This window comes from Hylobates moloch, unplaced genomic scaffold (assembly GCF_009828535.3).
Source record: "Hylobates moloch isolate HMO894 unplaced genomic scaffold, HMol_V3 SCAFFOLD_14, whole genome shotgun sequence".
NCBI classification, from domain to species: domain Eukaryota; kingdom Metazoa; phylum Chordata; class Mammalia; order Primates; family Hylobatidae; genus Hylobates; species Hylobates moloch.
Window position 1 is genome coordinate 72,253,668 of NW_026652289.1, and position 22,558 is coordinate 72,276,225.

General features: G+C 43.7%; 1 protein-coding gene across 1 annotated transcript in view; it reads left to right on the forward strand.

Moving 5' to 3' along the window:
- The first annotated feature begins 7,648 nt into the window (after positions 1 to 7,648).
- EHD4 (EH domain containing 4) overlaps positions 7,649 to 22,558 on the forward strand; it is a 77,055-nt gene continuing 62,145 nt past the window's right edge. Inside the window, exon 1 of the mRNA XM_032175003.2 lies at positions 7,649 to 7,934. Coding sequence (XP_032030894.1) covers positions 7,699 to 7,934 — 236 coding nt within the window. The 5' untranslated portion in view covers positions 7,649 to 7,698. The remainder of the gene's footprint in view (positions 7,935 to 22,558) is intronic.

A 22,558-nucleotide genomic window follows, 5' to 3' on the forward strand; every position in this document is an offset into this window, starting at 1 on the left:
TGAATTCCAATTCTGTGCCCATTAGCAATGCTTTTGCCATATAACCTGAAGATCTAAAATTACAGTGGCTTAAACAAGAGAGAAAGTTATTTCTCTATTATCAGAGACCAAAGGTCGTTTCTGCTCTCTTCTGTCATCCTCAAGATTACCATCTGGTCCAATATTGCTGCTGGAGCCCCACCCATCATGTCCGCATTCCAGGCAGCAGGGAGGATAAAAGAATCTGTGTTCTTGCTGACTATAAAGTGACCAAACTCGTCCTGGACTGCCTATGTCTGGACTTCTTCTCTGTGAAAAAGAACTAAACTTTTATCTTAAGATAGTAAGAATTACCAGCTGTTTCAGTTATCTACTGCTGAGCATCAAAAGCCCTCAACGTATAACGGCATAAATGAACCACTATTTTATTATGCTCACAGATTCTGTGGGTCAGGAATTTGAAAAGGGCCTAACTGCTCCATGTTTGGGGCCACAGCTCAGATGATCTGAACTGCTGGGGAGGACTCCAGTGGTTGGGGATCTGGGAACAGCCTAGGCTGAAGGGCCCTCGTCCAACAACTCTTTCACTCCTGTGTCTGGTGCCTGGGCTGGGAAGTCTGAGAAAGATGAAAGGCAATCTCAGCTAGGAGTGTCAATCAGAGCACCTTGGTGACCCCAGCATGATGAACTCAGGATGGTCAGTCTTCTTAAATGGCACTCAGGGTTCCAATAGTGTCTGTTACAGTGGCAGCAGCATGGCCCATTATGACTTAGCCTCAGAAGTTACGTAGCTCCACTTCCATGGAAATCTATTGGTAGAAGTAGTCACAAGCCAGTCCAGATTCAAGGAGAGGAAACAATGAACCCATCTCTGGATGGAGGGCATGTCAAGAACTGTGCAGCCATATTTTAAATTCCAGCTACGATATTTGAATCCTTAATATTGATCTTCCCCCTTGTCCACTGAGCACATGTCACATTTTAGGTTCCGTTGTGGCAGACTCCATTTCTGGTAACAAATTGATTATTGGTTAGGAATTGCATGTTTATTGCTGAAAAATGGTGGCTTAAACACACTCACGTAAAAGACATTCACAGGAAGGCAGTTCAAGGCACATCTACAATTCATCAGGGACCCTGCTTCTTCTGGCTCTTTGCTTTATCCACCCTTATGTGGTCCTTGGCTTCATGGTCCAGGGTGAGCCCTGGAGCTCCAGCTATCACACCCATATTCCAGGCCACCAGAAGGAAGGAGAAAAAAGATTGAACTCCTTCTTAAAGGGACTTCCTGGAAGTCCCACACATCCTGCAGCTAACATATCACCAACCAGAACTTGGTCTCATCATCACACTTAACTGCAGGGAGACTGGAAGTTTTTGTTTTTTGCATGGGTGGCAATATGCCCACCTAAAAATCAGAGTTCTGCTGCGAAAGGAGGACAATTTATAGGCAACTAGCAGACTTCCTGCAAGTACCTCCTAGCCATCTCCACCTGTGTGTCCTATAAGCCCCTCCTCTGGGTGGTGGCAGTGACTTGGGTGAGTGGCCACAGAGAAAGGCCATCAGCGTGTGAAAGCACCAGGCCACGGCACAGCCTCTGGTCTCAGCACAAGCCTCCCAGGCCTTTAACCACTCTGCAATCCAGTTTTCAGAGTAAAATGCTGGACTTGATCACCATTTAAAGCCAACCACTGAACGCGGTCTAGAGCAAATCTTCTGACCATTATTACCAGCTTCCTAATTTCAAGCATGCGTTCAATACAATAGATTTCCGAACAACTAATGGCATTCCCTTGTAGAACTGCCTGTGATAGGATTTGACCTGAAAAACAACTGGATTCAGATGAAAGAGTGACTGCAATTGGGACTGTTTAGTCTGAAGAAAGAAAACCAAAGAGCAGCATGATTTGCAAACAGATGCAACATGACTATGGCGGGGAGGATCCGCCACTGTCCGGCTTCACTGAGGGCAGAGCAAGCGCAAGAAAGCTGCTGCTGCCCCATGAATATGCACACCTACTATGTGCCCACAAAAACAATAATGCACACCTACTATGTGTCCACACAAACAATAAAATAAGAAAAAAAAGCTGCCACTGCTCCATGAATAGGCACACCTACCATGTGCCCACAAAAACAATAAATAAGAAAGCTGCCGCTGCCCCATAAATATACACACCTACTATGTGCCCACAAAAATAAGCTGCTGCTACCCCATGAATATACACACCTACTATGTGCTTACAAAAATAATAAACAAGAAAGCTGCAACTGCATGAAGGTAAGCAGGGAGCAAAGCAAGATGGGACCAGTGCCTCCTCTGGGCCAGGTGCTTTTAGGACTTTCTCTTTTTTTTTTTTTTTTTTTAAGATTAAAGACAGTACATTTTTTTCTTCCTGATAATTTTTTCTGCTTTTATAACAGGAACATGATCACTGTGTAACATTTGAAAAACGCTACAGCTTATAAAGAGGAAACTAAGATCATTTACCAGTCCAAAACGCAGACATCGTTATTATTTGGGGGTTTTTCCTTCCCACCTTTTTCTTGGATACTTTAAACTTTTTTAAACAAAAGCACAAAAATCCTGTACGTCCACTTTAAAAGAAGTGTGGTAAAAAATACGCACACCATTTGCCATTTTAATAATTTGAAGTGTAGAGTTCAGCAGTGTTAGGCATATTCACACTGTTGTGCAACAGATCTCCAGAACTTTTTCATTTTGCAAAACTAAAACTCTATACCCATTGAACAACTCCCCATTCCCCTCCCTCCAGCCCCTGATAACCACCATTCTACTTTCTGCTTCTGTGAATTTGACTACTTTAGAAACCTCATATGAGTGGAATCATACAGAATTTGGCTGTTTGTGACTGGCTTATTTCACTCAGCATAATGTCCTCAAGCTTCATCCATGTTCCAGGGTGTAGCATGTACCAGAATATTCTTCCATTTTAAGGCTGAATAATATTCCTCTCTGCGTGTGTGTGTGTGTGTGTGTGTGTGTGTGTGTGTTACATTTCGTTAATCCATTCATCCATCAATGGACGCTGGCTTGCTTCCACCTCTTGGCTATTATGAATGATGCTGCTGTGAACATGGGTAGACAAATACCTCTTTGAGAGCTTGCTTTTAATTCTTTTAGATATATACCCAAATTGGGGATTGGTAAATCATATGGTAGCTTTTATTTGTTTTATTTTTGTTTGAGATAGTCTTGCTCTCTCACCCAGGCTGGAGTGCAGTAGCACAATCTTGGCTTACTGCAACCTCTATCTACCTCCCGGGTTGAGGTGATTCTCCTACCTCAGACTCCCAAGTAGCTGGGATTACAGGCGTCCGCCACCACGCCCAGCTAATTTTTGTATTTTTAGTAGAGATGGGCTTTGCCATGTTGGCCAGGCTGGTCTTGAATTCCTTACCTCAAGGGATCTGCCTGCCTTGGCCTTCCAAAGTGCTGGGATTATAGGCATGAGCCACTGCACCTGGCCGGTAGTTCTATTTTTAAATTGTTGCAGAACCTCCATATTGTTTTCCATAGCAGCTGCATGTACATTCACTTTTGTAATCTAGCCTTTTTCCACTTAAAAATATATTCTGAGCATTTTTGCACATCATTAATATTCTTCTCAAATGACATAGTTTTCAGTAACCACATAGGAACCTATAATTTGCTTAACTAATCCTCCATGATGATAGACAGCTCCACGCTGACCAACATCCTCTTAGATAAAAATTTACATTCATCATTTCCTCAGTATAAATACCCTCAGGATAAATTTCCTCAAGATAAAAATTCTTGAGTCAAAAAGTATGACCATATTTAACAACTAATCACGTTGTAATAAACATATGATCAACTTGCATATTTAAAGTACGTTTATCCGTGAGTCCAGGACCCCTGGGAATACTAAAACCATGGATGCTCAAGTTCCTTATATAAAATGGTATTATAAAAAAAAAAAAAAAAGGTATTTGCATATAGCCTAAGCACATCCTCCACATACTTTCTTTTAAACTTAAAACTCCATCCATCAGGAACCCATATACTTTAAATCCTACCCAGGTTACTTATTATTAATGTAGATGATATGAAAATAGTTGTTATACTGTATTGCTTAGGGAATAATGAAAAGGAAAAAAGGTCTGTAGGTGTTCAGTACAGATGCAACCATCCATTTTTTTCCCCAAATATTTTCCATCTGTGGTTGGTTGAATCCATGGATACAGAACACAGAGATATGGAGGATCCAATGTACATCATTTGATGAGTTTTTACATATGTACACAATGGTGAAACCATCACCACAGTCAAGGTAATGAATAAACCCTTCAGCCCCAAAAGCTTTCTAGTGCCTTTTGCAATCCTTCCCTCTGCTCCTCCCCTGCTGGGTCATGTGGTAAGTGTATGTTCCACTTTTTAAGAAACTGCCACACTGTTTTCCAAAGTGGTTGTACCATTTTACATTCTGACCAACAATGTGTAAGAGTTCCAGTTGCTCCACATCCTGATCAATGATTGGCATGATCAGTCTTTCCTAATTTTAGACATTCTAATAGGTATGTGGTAGTATCTTGCTGTGGTTTTAATTCGCATTCTCCTAACGAACAACAATGTTGAACATCTCTTCATGTGCTTATTTGCAATCCATACATCTTCTTTTGTAAAATATCTGTTAGATCTTTTTTCCATTTTTTAAAATTGGGGTTTTTACTATTAAGTTTTAAGAAGTTTTTAAATATTCTGGATACAAGTCCTTTATCAGATATGTGATTTGCGAGTATATTCTGTGCCTTGTCTTGTCTTTTCATTCTCTTCACAGTGCTTTCAAAAGTCAGAAGTTCTCAAGTTTGATGAAATCCAATTTACTAACTTTTTTTTTCCTTTAAGGATTGTGCTTTTGGTGTCACCTAAGAAATCTTTCCCTAACCCAAGGTCACAACAATTTTCTCTCATGTTTTCTACTGGAAGTTTTATAATCTTAAGTTTTACATTTAGTTTTACATTTATATTAGTTTTATATCTAGTTCCATTTTGAGTTAATTTAATGATATATTTAGGTTAGGTTTATTGATTGTAACGAATGTTCATTTGGTGCAAGATGTTGACAGTGGGGGAGGCTGTGTGTTGGGGAGGGTGGGGGTATATGGGAACTCTCTGTACTTCATGCTCCATTTTGCTGTGAACCTAAAACTGATCTGAAATTCACAAGTCATTATCACTTACATTCACTCTTGGTGTTGTACATTCTGTGGGTTTTGACAAATATATAATGACATGTATCCATCATTATAGTACCATACAAAGTAGAGCCACTGCCATAAAAATCCTGTTCTCTGCCTGTTCATTCCTTCCTTCTCCCTAACACCTAGAAACTACTGACCTTTTTACTTCCTCCATAATTTTGCCTTCTCCAGAATGTCATAAAGATGAAATTGTACAGTACATTGCCTTTTCGGACTGGCTTCTTTCACTTAGTAATAGGCATTTAAGTTTCCTCCTTGTCTTTTTATGGCTTGATAGCTCATTTCTTTCTAGTGCTGAATAATATTCCATTGTCTGGATGTGCCACAGATTATCCTTTCACTTACTGAAGGATATGTTAGTTGCTTCCAATTTTTGGCACTTAGGAATAAAGCCACTATAAACATCCATGTGCAGGCTTTTCTGTGGATGTAAGTTTTCAACCCATTTGGGTAAATACTAAGGAGCTGATTTCTGCATCATATGGTAAGATTGTATTTATATGTTTGTTTTTATGTATTCTAAAAAAATACATTGAAGCTTTTACTTTTGTTGTCAAATATGTCAGCCTTTTCTTTCATAATTTCTGTCCTTAGTGTTGGTTAGAAAGGCTTTTCCACCCCCAAATTGTATAAATCCCTTGTACCTTCTTCTAGTAGTGCAGTGGTTTCATTTTCTTTTTACATTTCAATCTTTGTTTTATTCTGACACAAGGCAGATGTCTAACTTTATTTTCCCTTGGCTTTCTTTTCACTTCCCTAGTTACATACAATTCCCTCCAACTATGTGACCCACACAACTCCAAAGGAGTTTCCGTTTTGCTCTTGAGGAAAACTAGGGCAGAGAGGTAACTCATCACATTTAAAGTCACACAGCCATTAATTTACATAGTCAAGATTCAAACCCAGATCTTTTGATGCAAAGTCCTGTTCTCTCATACTCCAAGTATGGTCCATGGATGGGTAGCATTGGCAATACCCGAGAGCCTGTTAGAGTCATGGGCCCCATCCTATACCTACTGAATCAGAATCCGCATTTCTGTTGGGTTGGAGAAGTACTGCAGTGTGTACCGTTTCCCCAGACTTAGGCCACATCAGAGTCACCTAGGGCATCTGTTGAGCTCCATCTCTCCTCAATATTTTAACTCAGTAGGTCTGGACTGAAGACCAGGAATCTGCATTTTAACAAGCATCCCAGCTCATAAATGCATATATGCAGGTGGCCCCATGGATCACACTTGAGAAATGCTCTAAAACAACTGAGAAATATTCCTAAGCTATAATCAAGGACACAAAAGGTGATTATTTCCCCCAATCTCAACTTAGATAAGTGAGTGTCCTTTTAACCTAGAAAAGAAACAGGCCAGGCGTGGTGGCTCACGCCTATAATCCCAACACTTTGGGAGGCCGAGGCGGGTGGATCATCTGAGGTCAGGAGTTCAAGACCAGCCTTACCAATATGGTGAAACCCCATCTCTACTAAAAATACAAAAATTAGCTGGGCATGGTGGTGAGCCCCTGTAGTCCCAGCTACTCAGGAGGCTGAGACAGGAAAATTGCTTGAACCCGGGAAGCGGAGGTTGCAGTGAGCCGAGATTGTGCCACTGCACTCCAGCCTGGGCGACAGAGCGAGACTCCGTCTCAGAAGAAAAAAAAAAAACAGGAGGTCACAATGACTCACATGTCAATATGTGGAAATAAAGTTGTAATAATGAGGATAATGTAATAATGAGAGTAATGACTAACTTTTCGGCTGTACAGAAAAACAAATAAAGAAAACTAAGGGGAAAAGGCTTTTAGTTGATCCAGAATTTAGTGAGGGCAATGTGGAGAAGTAGGAGAAACAGCTACTCAAATAGACTCCAGTCCACTTCCCCTCCTTAAGATTGTGTCAATTATGCCCGTGAACTTGGGTCTCTTGGCCTGTAAAATGGAGTCATAACCACCCGCCCCCGGGAAGACAGAACCTGCCTGTCCACTTTCTGAACTTTTCATCCCCAGTATCGACGTCCGGAGGCCTGAATGAGTAAACGTTCCAGGAGATGGAGCAGCCTACGGAGGCTTGCTTTGGGCAGTTCAGATTTACCCGGAAGCCGATGCCACCTGGCCAGAGGTGGGGCACCAGCAACCAGAAGGGAACCTGAGCATGACTGGTTAGTGCCACCCGGCTGGGGAGACACCATCTCCCCGCCCAGTCCTCTAGAATGACTCCGTCATCAATAATTCATTAAGAACCTCCTCTCAATTGGCTGACGCCTTCAGCCCTCGCTGGCAGAGATCCAATCAGGAAGGACCTTAGAGAGCTCTTCTGAATAGTGGGCGAGCGCGCATGACGTAGCGGCCGAAGATTGGCTGTGGCAGCACAAGGCGGGGCCGGGCTCGGGCGGCGGCCAGTGCGGCCGGGGCGGCTCAGTGCGAGCCGGGGAGGGTCGAACCCGGAGCAGGGTCCCAGCCGAGCGTGGACTGGCGGCAGGATGTTCAGCTGGATGGGGCGGCAGGCGGGCGGGCGCGAACGCGCTGGCGGCGCGGACGCGGTGCAGACGGTGACGGGCGGGCTGCGCTCGCTCTACCTGCGCAAGGTGCTGCCGCTGGAGGAGGCGTACCGCTTCCACGAGTTCCACTCGCCTGCGCTGGAGGACGCCGACTTCGAGAACAAGCCCATGATCCTGCTGGTGGGCCAGTACAGCACCGGCAAGACCACCTTCATCAGGTACTGCCACCGCCCCTCGCCCGGCCCCCGCCCCGCTCCGCCCTCCCCACGTGTGCGCCCCAGTCGGCCGCCTCCCGCCGCTGCCCCTCCCGGCCGGCGCGACCTCGGGGACCCCTCCCGGAGCTCGGCGCCCGGTGCCCTCGGCCCCGCCCCTGCTGGCCAGCCCCGCGCGCTGGAGGGTCCCGCGAACCCGCGCCCTGCGCACTCCGAGCCCTCCTTCCTTGCGGATCGGAAGGCGTTGCTCCCGCCGGCCTTGTCCCGTCGCCCTGGCCGGAGGGTCCAAGGGAGGGAGGGGGCGCGAGCCATATTCAGCATATTCTTGACGAGGGAATGACGCCTAGGGATGGAAATGGGGGGAGAGGCGTGGAGTATCCGAATGGGACAGAGTCCTAGTTGGAGAGTTTAACTATTGATTTGTTCAACTATTTCTTGAACAAATGAATGGCAGCAGGAGAGCGTATCGCCCAGACCCCCTTCCCTTGAGGTCTTTACGTGCCACCCCACAGTGTTGTGGGGAGGGGATAAAGAGGCCGCCTTCGTTCAGTTCATGCACTGCCTTTAGCCGCCCGTAGGAAGTGAGCTGCGTGTAGCAGCCGCACCAGCCTGTGGAAGTAAGGGGGAGTGTCATATTACTATTTGTTAGTTTCCATTTCTTAGGTGGGTCATTCCCTCCTCGCTTACCCTTGACAACTGAAAATATTTGTCATGCTTACCCTGCTTCCGAAAGCACACAATCACTGTGCGTGCCCTGTGGTTCAAATCATATAGATTCATCAGAAGTGACTTTTGCTGGGAAATTATTTAGACAGAAACAGATTGCTTTGTTGATCACGTGTTTTATTTCTAAAGCAGCCAGCATATTTAGGCTCACTGTTTTTGGTAAGAAGAACTTATTTTTCTGACTTAAGCCGTGTATCAGTTGAAACAAAGTACTGATCATTTAAGGTTTTGGTCCAGGGTTTTGGAAATTGTAACAATCTCTTCATCATTTAATGTTCAACAGGTATTCAGAAAACTGCATCTATATTTGGATACATGCCATTTCTGTTAAGTAGGGACCTCTTTTTCTCCACTCCAGTGACCTAAATAGTTACTACAAATAGAGTAGCTATCACTACAGGAAATATGTTAAATCCAGGCCTCCAGATACACTGCGAATGAATTCCACAAAACAAATATACTGTGTATTGAAATGTCGTTCTAGACAATAAATTGAGTGTGAAGAAAGTAATTTCAAAATTGCTTTATTTGGTGCTTATGAACAAGACAAAAATAGAATTAAATATGTCACCGTCACCCAGACACTCAAAATGAACCATAGCTGTATTACAGTAACTGGCACCTTGAAAGATGACAAATGTCACATTTAAGGTCTCAGTAATACTGACCAGTTTTTAGGTACTAGGGATAATAAAGTGTTATGGCCAAGTGGTACAAGAGTGGGAAGCGGTACTATTGAAACATACAAAGAAGAAGGGCGTATATTTTTGTACTTTAGTGGTGGCATGTCCCCGCACCCTAGGCATTTCCTCCTGTTTGTCTTTGCTGTGAGATCCTTGTTGTGCCCAGGTGTCATCAGGGAGCCCCTGCTAGATGCTGTGCCAACCTGGAGATAATGCAGCCCTCTTCTCTGCTCCCATAGACTGGATAGCTAGCCAGCCTGATTATCAACTCCCAGGAAGATGAACACAACTCACAGGAACATGAATTTATCTTTTGTATTTTTCCAGATTTCTCTCTCATTATATTCTCACTCTTCTCTCTGTTTCATTATTTGGAGAAATTTGTGGAATAGCTAAGCGCAGTTTTATGAAGGGTTCTGAGATTTGATTCCTGACAGCTACCTCATCCAAATTGGCCGCCTCTCTGTAGGTGCTGGAGCTGTGGGCCACTCTAGGGTGAGGGAGGAATCACCTTATTAGGAAGCCATTTGTTCTTGAGGCTTTCCTTGAGCTAAGTGGCTTTGTTGTTAGGTGATGTACACAAGGTAGACCGATGAGGTTAGAAGAAAATCAGTGTGGGCAGGAAGCTTGGTGAGGCCACAGGAGACGTGAATTGCTTTTCAGATTGGAGCTAGGAGGAAGTGATTTAGCACCCGGGAGGAAATCCCCAAACAAAAGGGCAGCTACCCTGGAGACTTGTGAACTTGGAATTAAATATCACCCCAGACACTCTAAATGAACTGTGGATTCATCTTGAGCGGAAGGGTTGGCCCAGGGTGCTGAGCATCCTGGATCCTGCCTTAGTTAGAGCCTGGTTAGTGGTCTGGGTTGTTTGCTTCTAGCGATTGGGCACTAGAAGTTCATACTTGGCTGTGGGGTGTACCTAATCTACATAGCCATAGATTCTTATCTCCCAGGCTTCCTGCACATTCCAAGAGGTCACTGATGACACAGAACCTGTGCTGACCTGGTGGGAAGCTTCTCTTATTGCTGTTGGCTCTTCTGCCTTTGACTGGCAATGAAGAATTGGCCAGAGAAGGAGGGGAGATGGGCACGGGGGAAAGTGACCATGTCATCTTAGATTCTGTACTAGCCAAGGAAGGATGGATATGGAGCTCACCCAGGCTTGTGTCCAAAACTTGAGGAAAACAGATTTCAAAGATTCCTCCAGAAAATCCCTGGGCCCAGGTGCTGTGAAGGAAGACATTTCCACTGAAAAAGTATGAAGTCCATTTGAAATGAATTCAAACTACACATTTTTTTTTTTTTTGACAGAGTTTCACTCTTGTTGCCCAGGCTGGAGTGCATGGCATGATCTCGGCTCACCACAACCTCCTCCTCCCGGGTTCAAGTGATTCTCCTTTCTCAGCCTCCCGAGTAGCTAGGATTATAGGCATGTGCCACCACGCCTGGCTAATTTTGTATTTTTAGTAGAGATGGGGTTTTTCCATGTTGGTCAGGCTGGTCTCGAACTCCCGACCTCAGGTGATCTGCCTGCCTTGGCCTCCCAAAGCGCTGGGATTACAGGCGTGAGCCACCGCGCCCTGCCCCAAACTACATATTTTTAAGAGCTCCACTTTCTCCCTTCCTACGCTCTGTCCCCTCTCCCCAGAAAACTTATTCTAATGAGGAAAAAAGAGGGAGGTCACTCAAGAAACTATATAGGCTTTAAAAGGGTAGAGAGCAGGGAAATAAGGCAAGAAAAGAAATAAAAAAACTCCCAGACTGGAGAGAAAAAAGTAAAACTCTTTGCAGATGACATGATCTTCTATGTAGAGAATCCTAAGAAACCACTTAAAAACTATCAGAACAATGGGGGAAACTATAGTTCAACAAATGGTGCTAGGACAACTGGATGGCCACATGCAAACGAAATGGAGAATGACTGTTAGTGGGCGTGGGGTTTCTCTTTGATGTGATGAAAATGTTCTGAAATTGGATAACGATATTGGTTGCACAACTTTGTGAATATACTAAAAGAGTGCACCCTGTTAAAGAATAAATTTTCTGGTATATGAATTGTATCTCAATAAAAACCAAAACAATTCAGTCTTTCAACACTAAGCATCCTGTGATTTAATTTTCATGATTCTGCAACTAGCGCCAGCCAAGTAATTACTGCATCTATGTGTAATAATTTAAAATAGAAATGGATGCCAAAAAGAAAACGAAGTAGAAATAAGCTAAAAGAACCCAAGGGCAAAGGAACTAAAGAGTAAAGATGAAGGGCCAGGTGCAGTGGCTCACACCTGTAATCCTAACACTTTGGGAGACTGAGGTAGGTGGATCGCTTGAGCTCAGGAGTTCAAGACCACCCTGGGCAACATAGTGAGACCCCCATCTCTACAAAAAAAAAAAAAAAAAAGGAGTAAAGATGAGGGAAAACGGAGTGAAAGTAGCCATCCCACAACCCCTGTATGAGTATTCTTGTCAATGTATAAACATGTTCATTGTTCATAACACTCAAGTTGGTAAAATCAAAGTATGATAAAAATTTTTAATAAAATGCTTGATACCATAATTGTGTTTAAAAACTTTAGATATTAACATTTAACTATAGCATTTAATAGGGAAAAAAGGGGCAGGGATGCACGTGCAAGAGTGCAGACAAGGTTTATGGGCGGTATGAAGGATCAAGAAGCTGAAGTGGGCTGAGAGGGTAAAAGTGCCTTGGACATTAAAAAGCCTTTTAAGGTATGATTAGAACAAGAATCAGGAAGTGATCAGCCCACTCTTGGGCTCTTGCTGCAATATTAGCAGAAAGCAGAACTACTCAGCTTCCTCCTTTTCCTCAAAGAAAATGCCCCAGAGATGGCAGAAGGGAGCCCAGCTGTGTTCAAGAGGGAATTAAAACCACAGGCTGAGGAGCTCTCCCAGGGCCTGCCACAGGCGAGGCTCAGGAAATCTCTGGCCGGACACATGGATGAAAGAACTTGCATTTCTGCTCAAAGAACTGTATCTGGTGACTTTTAAGAAATTGTGAAGAATATGAAAAGTATTGGAACACTGGAAGCAGGCAGATGTTCTCATTTTCAAAAAAGCGGGGAAATGGATTCTGAATAGGAACAAAGGCCTGCTTCATTCCCTTGATAAGTTTCTAGACTCAGTAATTAAGGAAAAGGGAAGTGAAGGCATTCACTAATAGGCAGCCTGGTTCATCTATTTTTAAAAAAATAAAATCTCACACAGAAAAACTATGGGTCCTATTTGGTGGTTCTCACACTCATCCAGATACTAGGGCTCCTGAAAATCAATCTTCTGTTCCAAATACTATACCCTTTACAGGTCTCTCTAAAATATTGAGATATTTAATTTTTACAGAAAATTAGACTATATTTTCAATATACAATATAAGATCACACCTACAGATGCTAGTGTTCATTTATTCAAATGTTCTTGATTTCAGGGTTAGGGCCAGCCATCACAGAAAAGAGTCAACAGGCCACAGCTCTGAGTGACAAGGGCTGTGACACTAGAAACACAGGGTGGCTGGGGGCATAGGAGGGACCCCCTCATTCAGGCTTGCGGGTTGGAAAAGGCGGCCTCTCTGAGAATGCAGCCTAAAAGCTGAGCCCTGAGGAATGAGCAGAGAATTAGCTGCCCAAAGAGGGCCAGGGAGTGAGGATGGGGAAGAGTCACCCATGAGGCCTCGGTTTCTGGGGTAATTGGGGAGTACAGCCATTCACTGAGATGGGAATCCAAGAAGAGGAAGGTTGGGGCATAATGATAAGTTTAGATTTAAACCTGTCATGTTTGAGTGGATACCAAGGTGGCGATGTCCATGAGGGGTGAGACATGGGTCTGGAGCTCAGGGGGATATCTGGGCTGGTCTGTTGACTTGGGAGTGTCAGCATTTAGTAGCCAACATCTGGGACATAGAAGTCCTTGCACAGGACTCTTAAGTGAGAGGAAGCAGAACTTGTGGAGACCCTCCGGGGAAAGTACCAAAGAGGTGGGTAATTGCCTGGGAGGGTAGTGGCTCAGCGCTGTCTCAGAGCTCTTCAGGTTGCAAGTGACAGAAATCCAACCAAAGATAGCTTAGATAAAAAGATAAGAACGTTTTCCTGAAACCCATCAGACCAGGATGTGCAAGCTTCAGGCTTGGCCCAGGACTGCAGGAGACACACCAGGACTCTGTTGGCTCTGTGGCCCTCCTCATGTTGGGTTCCTTCTCAGGGGTGGGCAGGCGGCCACCTCCATTTCCAGCCTCGAATTCTGCTGGCTCAGCAGCCCCAGTAAAAGTCTCAGGCTTGAGTCTCATTGGTTTGACCCTGGCCATATGCCCATCCCTGAACCAATCCTTAGGGGCAGGGGCATGAAATGTGGGGAGTGGGGAGGTCAACCCCAACCACGTGGCCTGAGAGCTGGGGAAGGCAGCTCCTGAGGATGCTGCTACCAAGAAAAGGGGATATGAGGCGAGTAAAGCAACGATGACCCCCACAAAAGCCAGGGAGAGAGGTGGTGGTCAGCAGTGTCAGATGCTTCCAGGAAAAGGACTGAAACAGAACCAGTAGATTAGCCTTCGAGAGCCAGGTGACCTTGCCAAGAGGTGTGCCTGTGAGTGGTGGTGAAGGAAGCCAGATGGCACGGGTTGAGGAATGAGTGGGATGTGAGGCGTCAAATTCTCAGCAGCTAGGCCTGGGGGAAGGAGGCCTGGGCACAGGCATCACAGGGGTTTGGGTAAAGACGAGCACAACCTCCGCAGAATGACAAGTGGACAGAAGGGAAGCCATGGAGAGGGAGCAGCTGGCATCTCAGAAGACACAGAGGAGGCAAGACTTGGAGCAAAAGTCCTGAAGAGCAGGGCAGGGAGCTGCAGGGCAGGCGGGGCTGGGTGGGGGGGTAGGGGTAGGCAGGAGGGCGGGTAGGTGGGGCGGGGGGTGGGCAGGGGTGCACTGGCAGCTGCAGTCTGAGCAGGGAGGTGCTGCAGGCCAGCAGCTGGGCCAGTCTCACATCATCCACCTGACAAGCAGCAATGGAGTATTTGGAGAAATGTAGGAGGGGGAAGGCTTTTTCCATCCTGACATTATCTTCCCTAACTCACATTCAGAAGCTGACTTATAGAAGGTGTTCAATGTACTTTTCAAAACCTCGAACCAGAAGGCCATGGTTCTTTCTGCATGTGGCTGTGCATCAGAATCACTTGGAAGCCTTTTGACATGGATTCCAGGGCCCTACCTCAGACCTCCTGCGTCGAAATCTCTGTGGGTCAGGCTCCAAAATCTGTTTTTGTTTTTCTAAACCATCTCTCACAGTAATTCTTATGCACCCTCCCCTAGGAAACATTTGGGAACCGTTGCTAGATGAAGGTTCAGTTATGGAGGAATGGAAGAGGGTTAGCCTCAACCCAGAAAAGGGAGGCTGACTTCGCTGAACCTTCCATCCGTTCCAAACTCCATCTGTTCACATTTCTCTCAGTGACTTAGATGAAGACATAGAATTCATGCTTACAAAACTGAGGATTATATAAATATAATTTAATAAATTGGGTTCTTTTTTGCTTAATATGATATGATGAGCATTTTCTTATGTCATTATGTAGTCTTCAAAAATAACTTCAATGACTGCATCATAATCTATAGTACAGGTTGGAACATTTAGGTTGTTATGTTGCAATGAACTGAACATTTTTGGCCATAAATCTTTGTATTTCTAGTTTTTTTCTTAGAATAGCCTAAGCATAAATTAATACCTCAAAAAATATAGATAATAGGCTGGGCACAGCAGCTCACACCTGTAATCCCAGCACTTTGGGAGGCCAAGGTGGACAAATCACTTGACTCCAGGAGTTCGAGATCAGCCTGGGCAACATGGTGAACCCCATCTCTAAAAAAAAAAATACAAAAATTAGCCAGATGTGGTGGTGCGTGCCTGTAGTCCCAGTTACCTGGGAGGCTGAGGTGGGAGGATCACTTGAGCCCAGGTGGTCGAGGCTGCAGTAAGCCGAGATTGCACCACTGAACTCCAGTCTGGGCAACGGAGTGAGGCCTTGTCTCAAAATATATATATATATATATATAATTTTTTTTTTTCAGGCTTATATATATTCCTAAATCTATGTATCTATCTTTCTTTTTTAGGAAAGTTATTCCAAATTAGACTCCCACCAGAAATATGAGGATCAGTAATTCAGCAAACTGCCAGTAAAACTAATTAAAATTAATTTGATAGGAAAATAAATTGTTTTAGATAGGGCCTTGCTCTGTTGCCCAGGCTGGAGTGCAGTGATGCCATCATAGCTCACTGCAGCCTCAAACTCCTGGGCTCAAGCAATCCTCCCACCTCAGCCTCTGGAGTAGCTGGGACTACAGGTACATTGCACCACCACACCCAGCCAATTTTTTTTATTTTTTGTAGAGATGGGATCTCGCAGTGCTGTCTAGGCTGGTCTCAAACTCCGGGGCTCAAGTGATCCTCACGCCTTGGCCTCCCAAAGTCCAAAGTGCTGGGATTATAGGCGTGAGCCATGGGGCACTCAGCCAGAACAGAATTATTTTAATTTGTTTATTTCTTACTAGTGACGTTGAACTTATAAAATATATAGTTGTCTTCCATATTACTTTTTGAATTGTCTGAATTGTCTGTGAACTTTGTCCAATTTTCATTTGAAGTGTTGGTCTTGTTTTTTTTTTTTTGAGACGGAGTCTCGCTCTGTCACCCAGGCTGGAGTGCAGTGGCGCGATCTCAGCTCACTGCAAGTTCTGCCTCCCTGGTTCACGCCATTCTCCTGCCTCAGCCTCTGGAGTAGCTGGGACTACAGGCGCCCACCACCACTCCCGGCTAATTTTTTGCATTTTTAGAAGAGATGGGGTTTCACTGTATTAGCCAGGATGGTCTCGATCTCCTGACCTCGTGATCCACCTGCCTCGGCCTCCCAAAGTGCTGGGATTACAGGCGTGAACCACCGAGCCTGGCCCTGGTCTTGTTCTTATAAATAAATGTAAATGTTTTTCTCAGTAACAGATATCAATCCTTTGTCACAGTTGTAAAAGTGTTTTTCCAGTTTGAAATTTGCCTTGTAATTTTTGTAATAATTTTTCCATGAAGATATATTTAATATTTGTGATCAAATCTAACAATTTTTCCTCTTTTATAATATATTTTATTTTTTGGTTAGAAAATCCTTGTTTATCTTAAGACTCGGGAAATGTTTACTCATTTTCTTTTTTTTTGAGACAGACTCTCACTCTGTCCACCCACACTGGAGTGCAGTAGCACAATCTCGGCTCACTGCAACCTCTACCTTCCAGTTCAAGCGATTCTCGTGCCTCAGCCTCCCAAGTAGCTGGGATTACAGGCATGAGCCACCACGCCTGGCTAATTTTTGTATTTTTTAGTAGAGACAGGGTTTTGCCATGTTAACCAGGCTGGTCTTGAACTCCTGACCTCAAGTGATCTGCCCGTCTTGGCCTCCCAAATGGCTAGGATTACAGGCGTGAGCCACCGTGCCCTGTCTCTTTTTAAAATAGGATTACTTTTTAAATATTTAACTTTTTAACCCACCTGGAAGTAAAATCTGTCTCAATTATATTGTTTTGGGGTTTTTTTTTTTTGTCTTTTGTCATTTTCTAACACTATTATTAAATAATTCCACCTTTTTCTGCTGTCACATGAGGCTTCCTCATATGCTAAGTTATTAAATACTATATTGAGTCTGTTAGGACCTTTGTCTCGTGTTATTCTGTTTGTAAATTTTTATGCCAGCACCATACCATCTTAAATATTGTCACTTTGAAATACTTTTTGATAATTTTAGCTCAAGACCCTTCTGCGCTCATTACTCTTTATTTTCCAAATGCTATCAATTCTCATTTTCTGTCATTCTTTGAGAAGAACTTTCTTAGTTAGGGTCTTCAAAACAAACAAACAAAAATTCCCACTGGGATCCATTTGTCCTGGAACTGCATTCTGTCTCTAAGTTACATTTTTGTATTTGCTTTTCCCAAGCAGCAGCTCACCATTGCTTTAACGCAGACCTTCTTGGAAAAGTGATTGATTTACTCATACAGGTCCTATGGAGCACTTATTAATATATTAGGTATTTTATGCCCTGTTGCTCTTGTGAATGGGCTTTTTATTTCTCTTATTTTTTTGGCAGGGTATTGCTGATATGTAAGGAAGCTACTGAGTTGTGCATTTTTGTTTTATATCTGGTCATTTGACTCAAGAAGTTATTCTGACAGCTTGTCAGTAGATTCTCTTATGTTTTCTAGATAGATAACTGTATCAGTTACCTTCATGATTACTTTGTCTCCCCTTCTGTTCCATATTTCATAATACCAGGAATTAGGCATTCATATCAAGCTTCTCATCTTAATGGTATTGCCTATGTTATTTCATCTTAAGAGATCATGTCAGCTGGTGGCTTCTTATCTATAAATTAATTGCATTAAGAAATTATCTATTACTAGTTTTAAAAGGATTTCATTTAAATGATTCTATTTGGAGAAAAAAACAAAATGGATATGGAGTTTGTTAGATGCCTTTTAGCCTTTTCCTTTAACCTATGTTCTGTGGAATGGCAGTTGTGGGAGATGATTCGTAAGGGTTCAAAGAAAATAAAAGGGTTCCATAGTCAAGTAACTTTGGGATATGCTGTGTTCCATAACCTCCTCATGATAATTTACAGTGCTCCCAGATCAAAGAGTGTACAACCTAAAGTCTGTTGTCATATTCCTAAATTACAAGTCACAACATCAAAAACACTCAATAAATATTCATTGCATGAGTGAAAGACTGGAAGAACAAATAGGACTGTAAGAAACTGATTGATTCTAGTGAACTTCCCCTCCCTTTCTTTCACCCTCCTCCCAAAATAGAATGGAAGGTGGAATGGAGCAACTTACAGGCAATGGCAGTAGGTAGACAGCAGTGTGCTTTCAAGCACATCTCAGCCCTGAGGAGTATAAATCCCATCCACAGCTGGAAAAATAGCCTGCGATGCGAAAAGTTTTACCCAACAAATTCCAGTTTCTTGGTTCAATGACCTAATGTCCATTCCCTTAGTTGGCACAGCAGTTTCAAAGGTGACGTCATCTGAACAAACAGTCCTTGTGATAACATGTCAATGATTTAACTAAAGGAAAAATGAAAATAAAACTTAGTTTTCACATTTAAAATGTAAGTGAGGCTGGCGCGGTGGCTCACACCTGTAATCCCAGCATTTTAGAAGGCTGAGGCAGGCAGATCACCTGAGGTCAGGAGTTTGAGACCAGCCTGGACAACATGGTGAAACCCCGTCTCTACTAAAAATACAAAAATTAGCCCAGTGTGTGGCGGACGCCTGTAATCCCAGCTACTTGGGAGGCTGAGGCAGGAGAATCACTTGAACCCAGGAGGCAGAGGTTGCAGTGAGCTGAGATCATGCCACTGCACTCCAGCCTGGGTAACAGAGCAAGACTCCGTCTCAAAAAAAAAAAAAAAATGTAAATGAAGATCAGCCTAACTTAGTTTTTCAGTAATTCAAAGGAGACTTTTTTAAGTAGATGAGATGTTTGTTCAGGGATGTTTGTCTCAGCATTATTTATAACAGCAAAAAATGGAAAGCTATTTAAATGCCTAACAGGAAATGACAAAACAAATTGATACATATTCAACTTAGAATAGTATACAGCCATTAAAAATCATGTTTTCAAAGAATATTTAATGGTATGAGGAAAAACTAATGGTGAAAAATCAAGATGCAAAATTGTTTAACTTTAATCTCAATTTTATAAAGGAAAGTTACATTTACTGAAAAATGAGGGGATGGAAATACATCAAAATGTTAAAAGTAGTCATTACCCTGTGTTAATGTGGTCTCCTTTAAGCTACTTAACTTGCCATAAGCAGTTTTCTCCTCTATAAACTAGGAATAAAAATACCTACTCCCATGGCAGTGAGGATGAAATAAGCTGAATGTGTGAAATGCATTATAAACTGTACAGTACAGTTTCAGAGTAACCTGTCATTTGTTAGTATCTAGAAGCAGTGATAGTGCAGGTTGTACTGTTTTCCTAGGAAATATTTAAATATCTTGGCCTATCTTGTAAGACTTTGAAAGTAATAAATTCTTGATTCTGCCACTTACTTTTCCTGGTGTGAAACACGAGGATAGATTAAACAATAGAAACTGCTCTTTTTTTTTTTTTTTTGAGATGGAGTCTCACCCAGTCTGGAATGCAGTGGTGCAATTTTGGCTCACTGCAACCTCCGCCTCCCAGGTTCAAGCGATTCTCCTGCCTCATCCTCCCGAGTAGCTGGGATTACAGGTGCATACCACCACGCCCAGCTAATTTTTGTGCTTTTAGTAGAAACGGGGTTTCACCATGTTGGCCAGGGTGGCCTCGAACTCCTGACCTCAGGTGATCTGTCCACCTCAGTCTCTCAAAGTGCTGGGATTACAGGTGTGAGCCACCGTGCCCGGCCAGAAACTGCTCTTAAAACATCTTTCCAGGCTCGAATCAAATCAGAGTAGAAGGACTAACCCTTCCTTTTCATCCCTTTCCTAGTGAAATAGTGGATCAAGTAAGTATTTTCAAGAAAAATATATTACATGAAACTTTCCAACACTTATTTTAAAAATGTTTCAGGCAATAGCAATGAATCGAACCGCCAAACACCATGCACAGATGCCAAGGTATGCACGAACATGTTTTAAGATCCCGTTTAAGATCCCATTTATCATCACACAAACCATTGCCTTTTTTTTTTTTTTTTTTTTTTTTTTTTTGGCTCTGTCACCCAGGCTGGAGTGCAGTGGCGCGATCTCAGCTCACTGCAAGCTCAGCCTCCTGGGTTCACGCCATTCTCCTGCCTCAGCCTCCCGAGTAGCTGGGACTACAGGTGCCCACCACCATGCCCGGCTAATTTTATTTTTGTATTTTTAGTAGAGACGGGGTTTCACCGTGTTAGCCAGGATGGTCTCGATCTCCTGACCTCGTGATCCACCCGTCTCGGCCTCCCAAAGTGCTGGGATTACAGGCGTGAGCCACCACGCCCAGCCCACACAAACCATTTCTTTAGATTTGGCTTGAGAATTTAAAAATAATGCTCATACAACACTCAAAATATATGTGCCGTATTATTTTTAAAATCTTACATTTGTGTATTTGTTATGATTCACAGGATACATTCCTGTAAACATTCCCAGTGGAACCCGTCGACCTCTCAGGCTCTGATTTAGGGTGGGTGGTGTCCTCATAGGACTAGTAAGAAATCCTTCATCTTAATAAACCACTTAACCCATTTGAGCCTTAGTTTCCTCATCTGTAAAATAGGGATAGAAATAGTACCTGCCCATAAGGTAGTTAGGATGAAATGAGACTATTCATGTAAAGACTTTAGCACATAATGAGTCCTCAAACGTTAGGTATATTTCTTTAAAGTGTAATGCTTTGCCCACTACACCAGGCACCAGTGTGACAGTCAAAATCCAGATAATGCAGGATGAATATCCAGGGGAATCAAAGTTTGAATATTGTGCCACTTAGATTTGTTTGGTTTTCATTCATTCTTAAGCTCATCATTGAGAAGATGGTGCTTGGACATACTGATAGTATCTCTGTTTTCAATATCATGAGAGTTTTTTTTCTTCCCCCTGTCATAAATGACATTCACTTCTATGAAGTGAAAAAAAAAAAAAATTCTAGCCTAAGCAATGAAAAAAAGGAGACACCATCCATATATACTCTTGCATCAAAGTAGCTCTGTGAGCTTGGGCTGAATGCTGGCAGCCAGGGTGCCCCAGAGCCACTTGGATGAGTCTGAACTGGGGACCTCATCAGACCAGGACAAGGGGATGTCAGGTCTCCCATCCACCCCACCATCCCTTCCACCCAGCTGCTTGGAATCCAAATGTCCGTACCTTTTTATGTGGATGGCTTGGCTCGAGAACCTTGGAGCAATCACTGCTGGAATTGGCAGGCCTCTCCAAGAACACAGGATAGGGGGAGCAAAGTGGAGCCAAGGACAAAAATCAAGTCTCCAAAGCACAGGATGCCTGTGGAGGGGCTAATCAGCTCTGAATCACAGTGGTCTTCCTGTGTCCTCTTGTTCCTTTGAATTGTTGTTATTGCAGATAATACTAGAGTCCCTGAAACTCGTAGCTTTGGGAAAGCCTCTGAGGCACTCCCACCGTGAGAAATGTCTAACACAGTTGATCAGGCTGTCTGTCCCGTGTGGCTGTGTGATTGACCCATTTATGCACATTGCACCTCAGCATCAGCTCAGACTCTTCCCTTCCAGCTTGCTGTGTGTGGATCCATCACTTCATTCTCCCTTTTTCCATGTCAGATACTTGGTGTCTTCGTTGTTCTGAGTTCCCTCACTGCACTGACATGTACCTGCCTACCCAGCAGTGTGACATAAATGAATCTGAGTTTCTGCAGTCCCCCAGTGAAAAATCTTCTTCAGGGCAATCAGCTTAGAGTGTCATGTGTCAACTCAGGGATCTGCCAGGTCCTGCTTAGAGCACCAGGGAGCTGGGGGCAGCGTGGGACCCCAGGGTGATGGTGCTGTGCCTGGTGTAAGAGCAGAAGTCTGGGGCCAGGAGAAAGGGGCTGCAAGTTCTGGATCCTGTGTGGCCACCCTGTGAGTTTGACCAGCAACAAGCCATGTTCCTGCGCTAACCCTCAGCATTGTCGCTTATAAAGATAAGAGGCTGAATCAAATCATTCCTACCAGACTCCAGGTTTCTAAAGTACTGAGTATATAGACCATGCCCTGAAGGAAATGACAGCCCAAGAGAGGAGAGGAAACAGGCCCTCAAATAACACCAGCATAAGCTGTTAAAGGTCAACTCTGCAAGATCCCCATTTGAGTTTATTATTTATTTATTTAGAGATAGGGTCTCACTCTGTCACCTAGGCTGGAGTGCTGTGACATGTTCACAGCTCACTGCAGCTTCGACCTCCCTGGGCTCAAGCGACCCTTCCACCCCAGCCTCTTAAGTAGCTGGGACTACAGGTGCACGCCACCACACCTGGTTAATTTTTGTATGTTTTGTAGAGATGGGGTTTCTCCATGTTGCCCAGGCTAGTCTCGAACTCCTAGGCCAAGCGATCCTCCCACTGCAGCCTCCCAAAATGCTGGGATTACAGGCACGAGCCACCGCTCCCAGCAAGACCCCCATTTTAAAGGCTTCTAACACATGGTGTCAAATTGCTTTTTAGTGAAGTTAGACCAACTTATTCCCCCACCAAC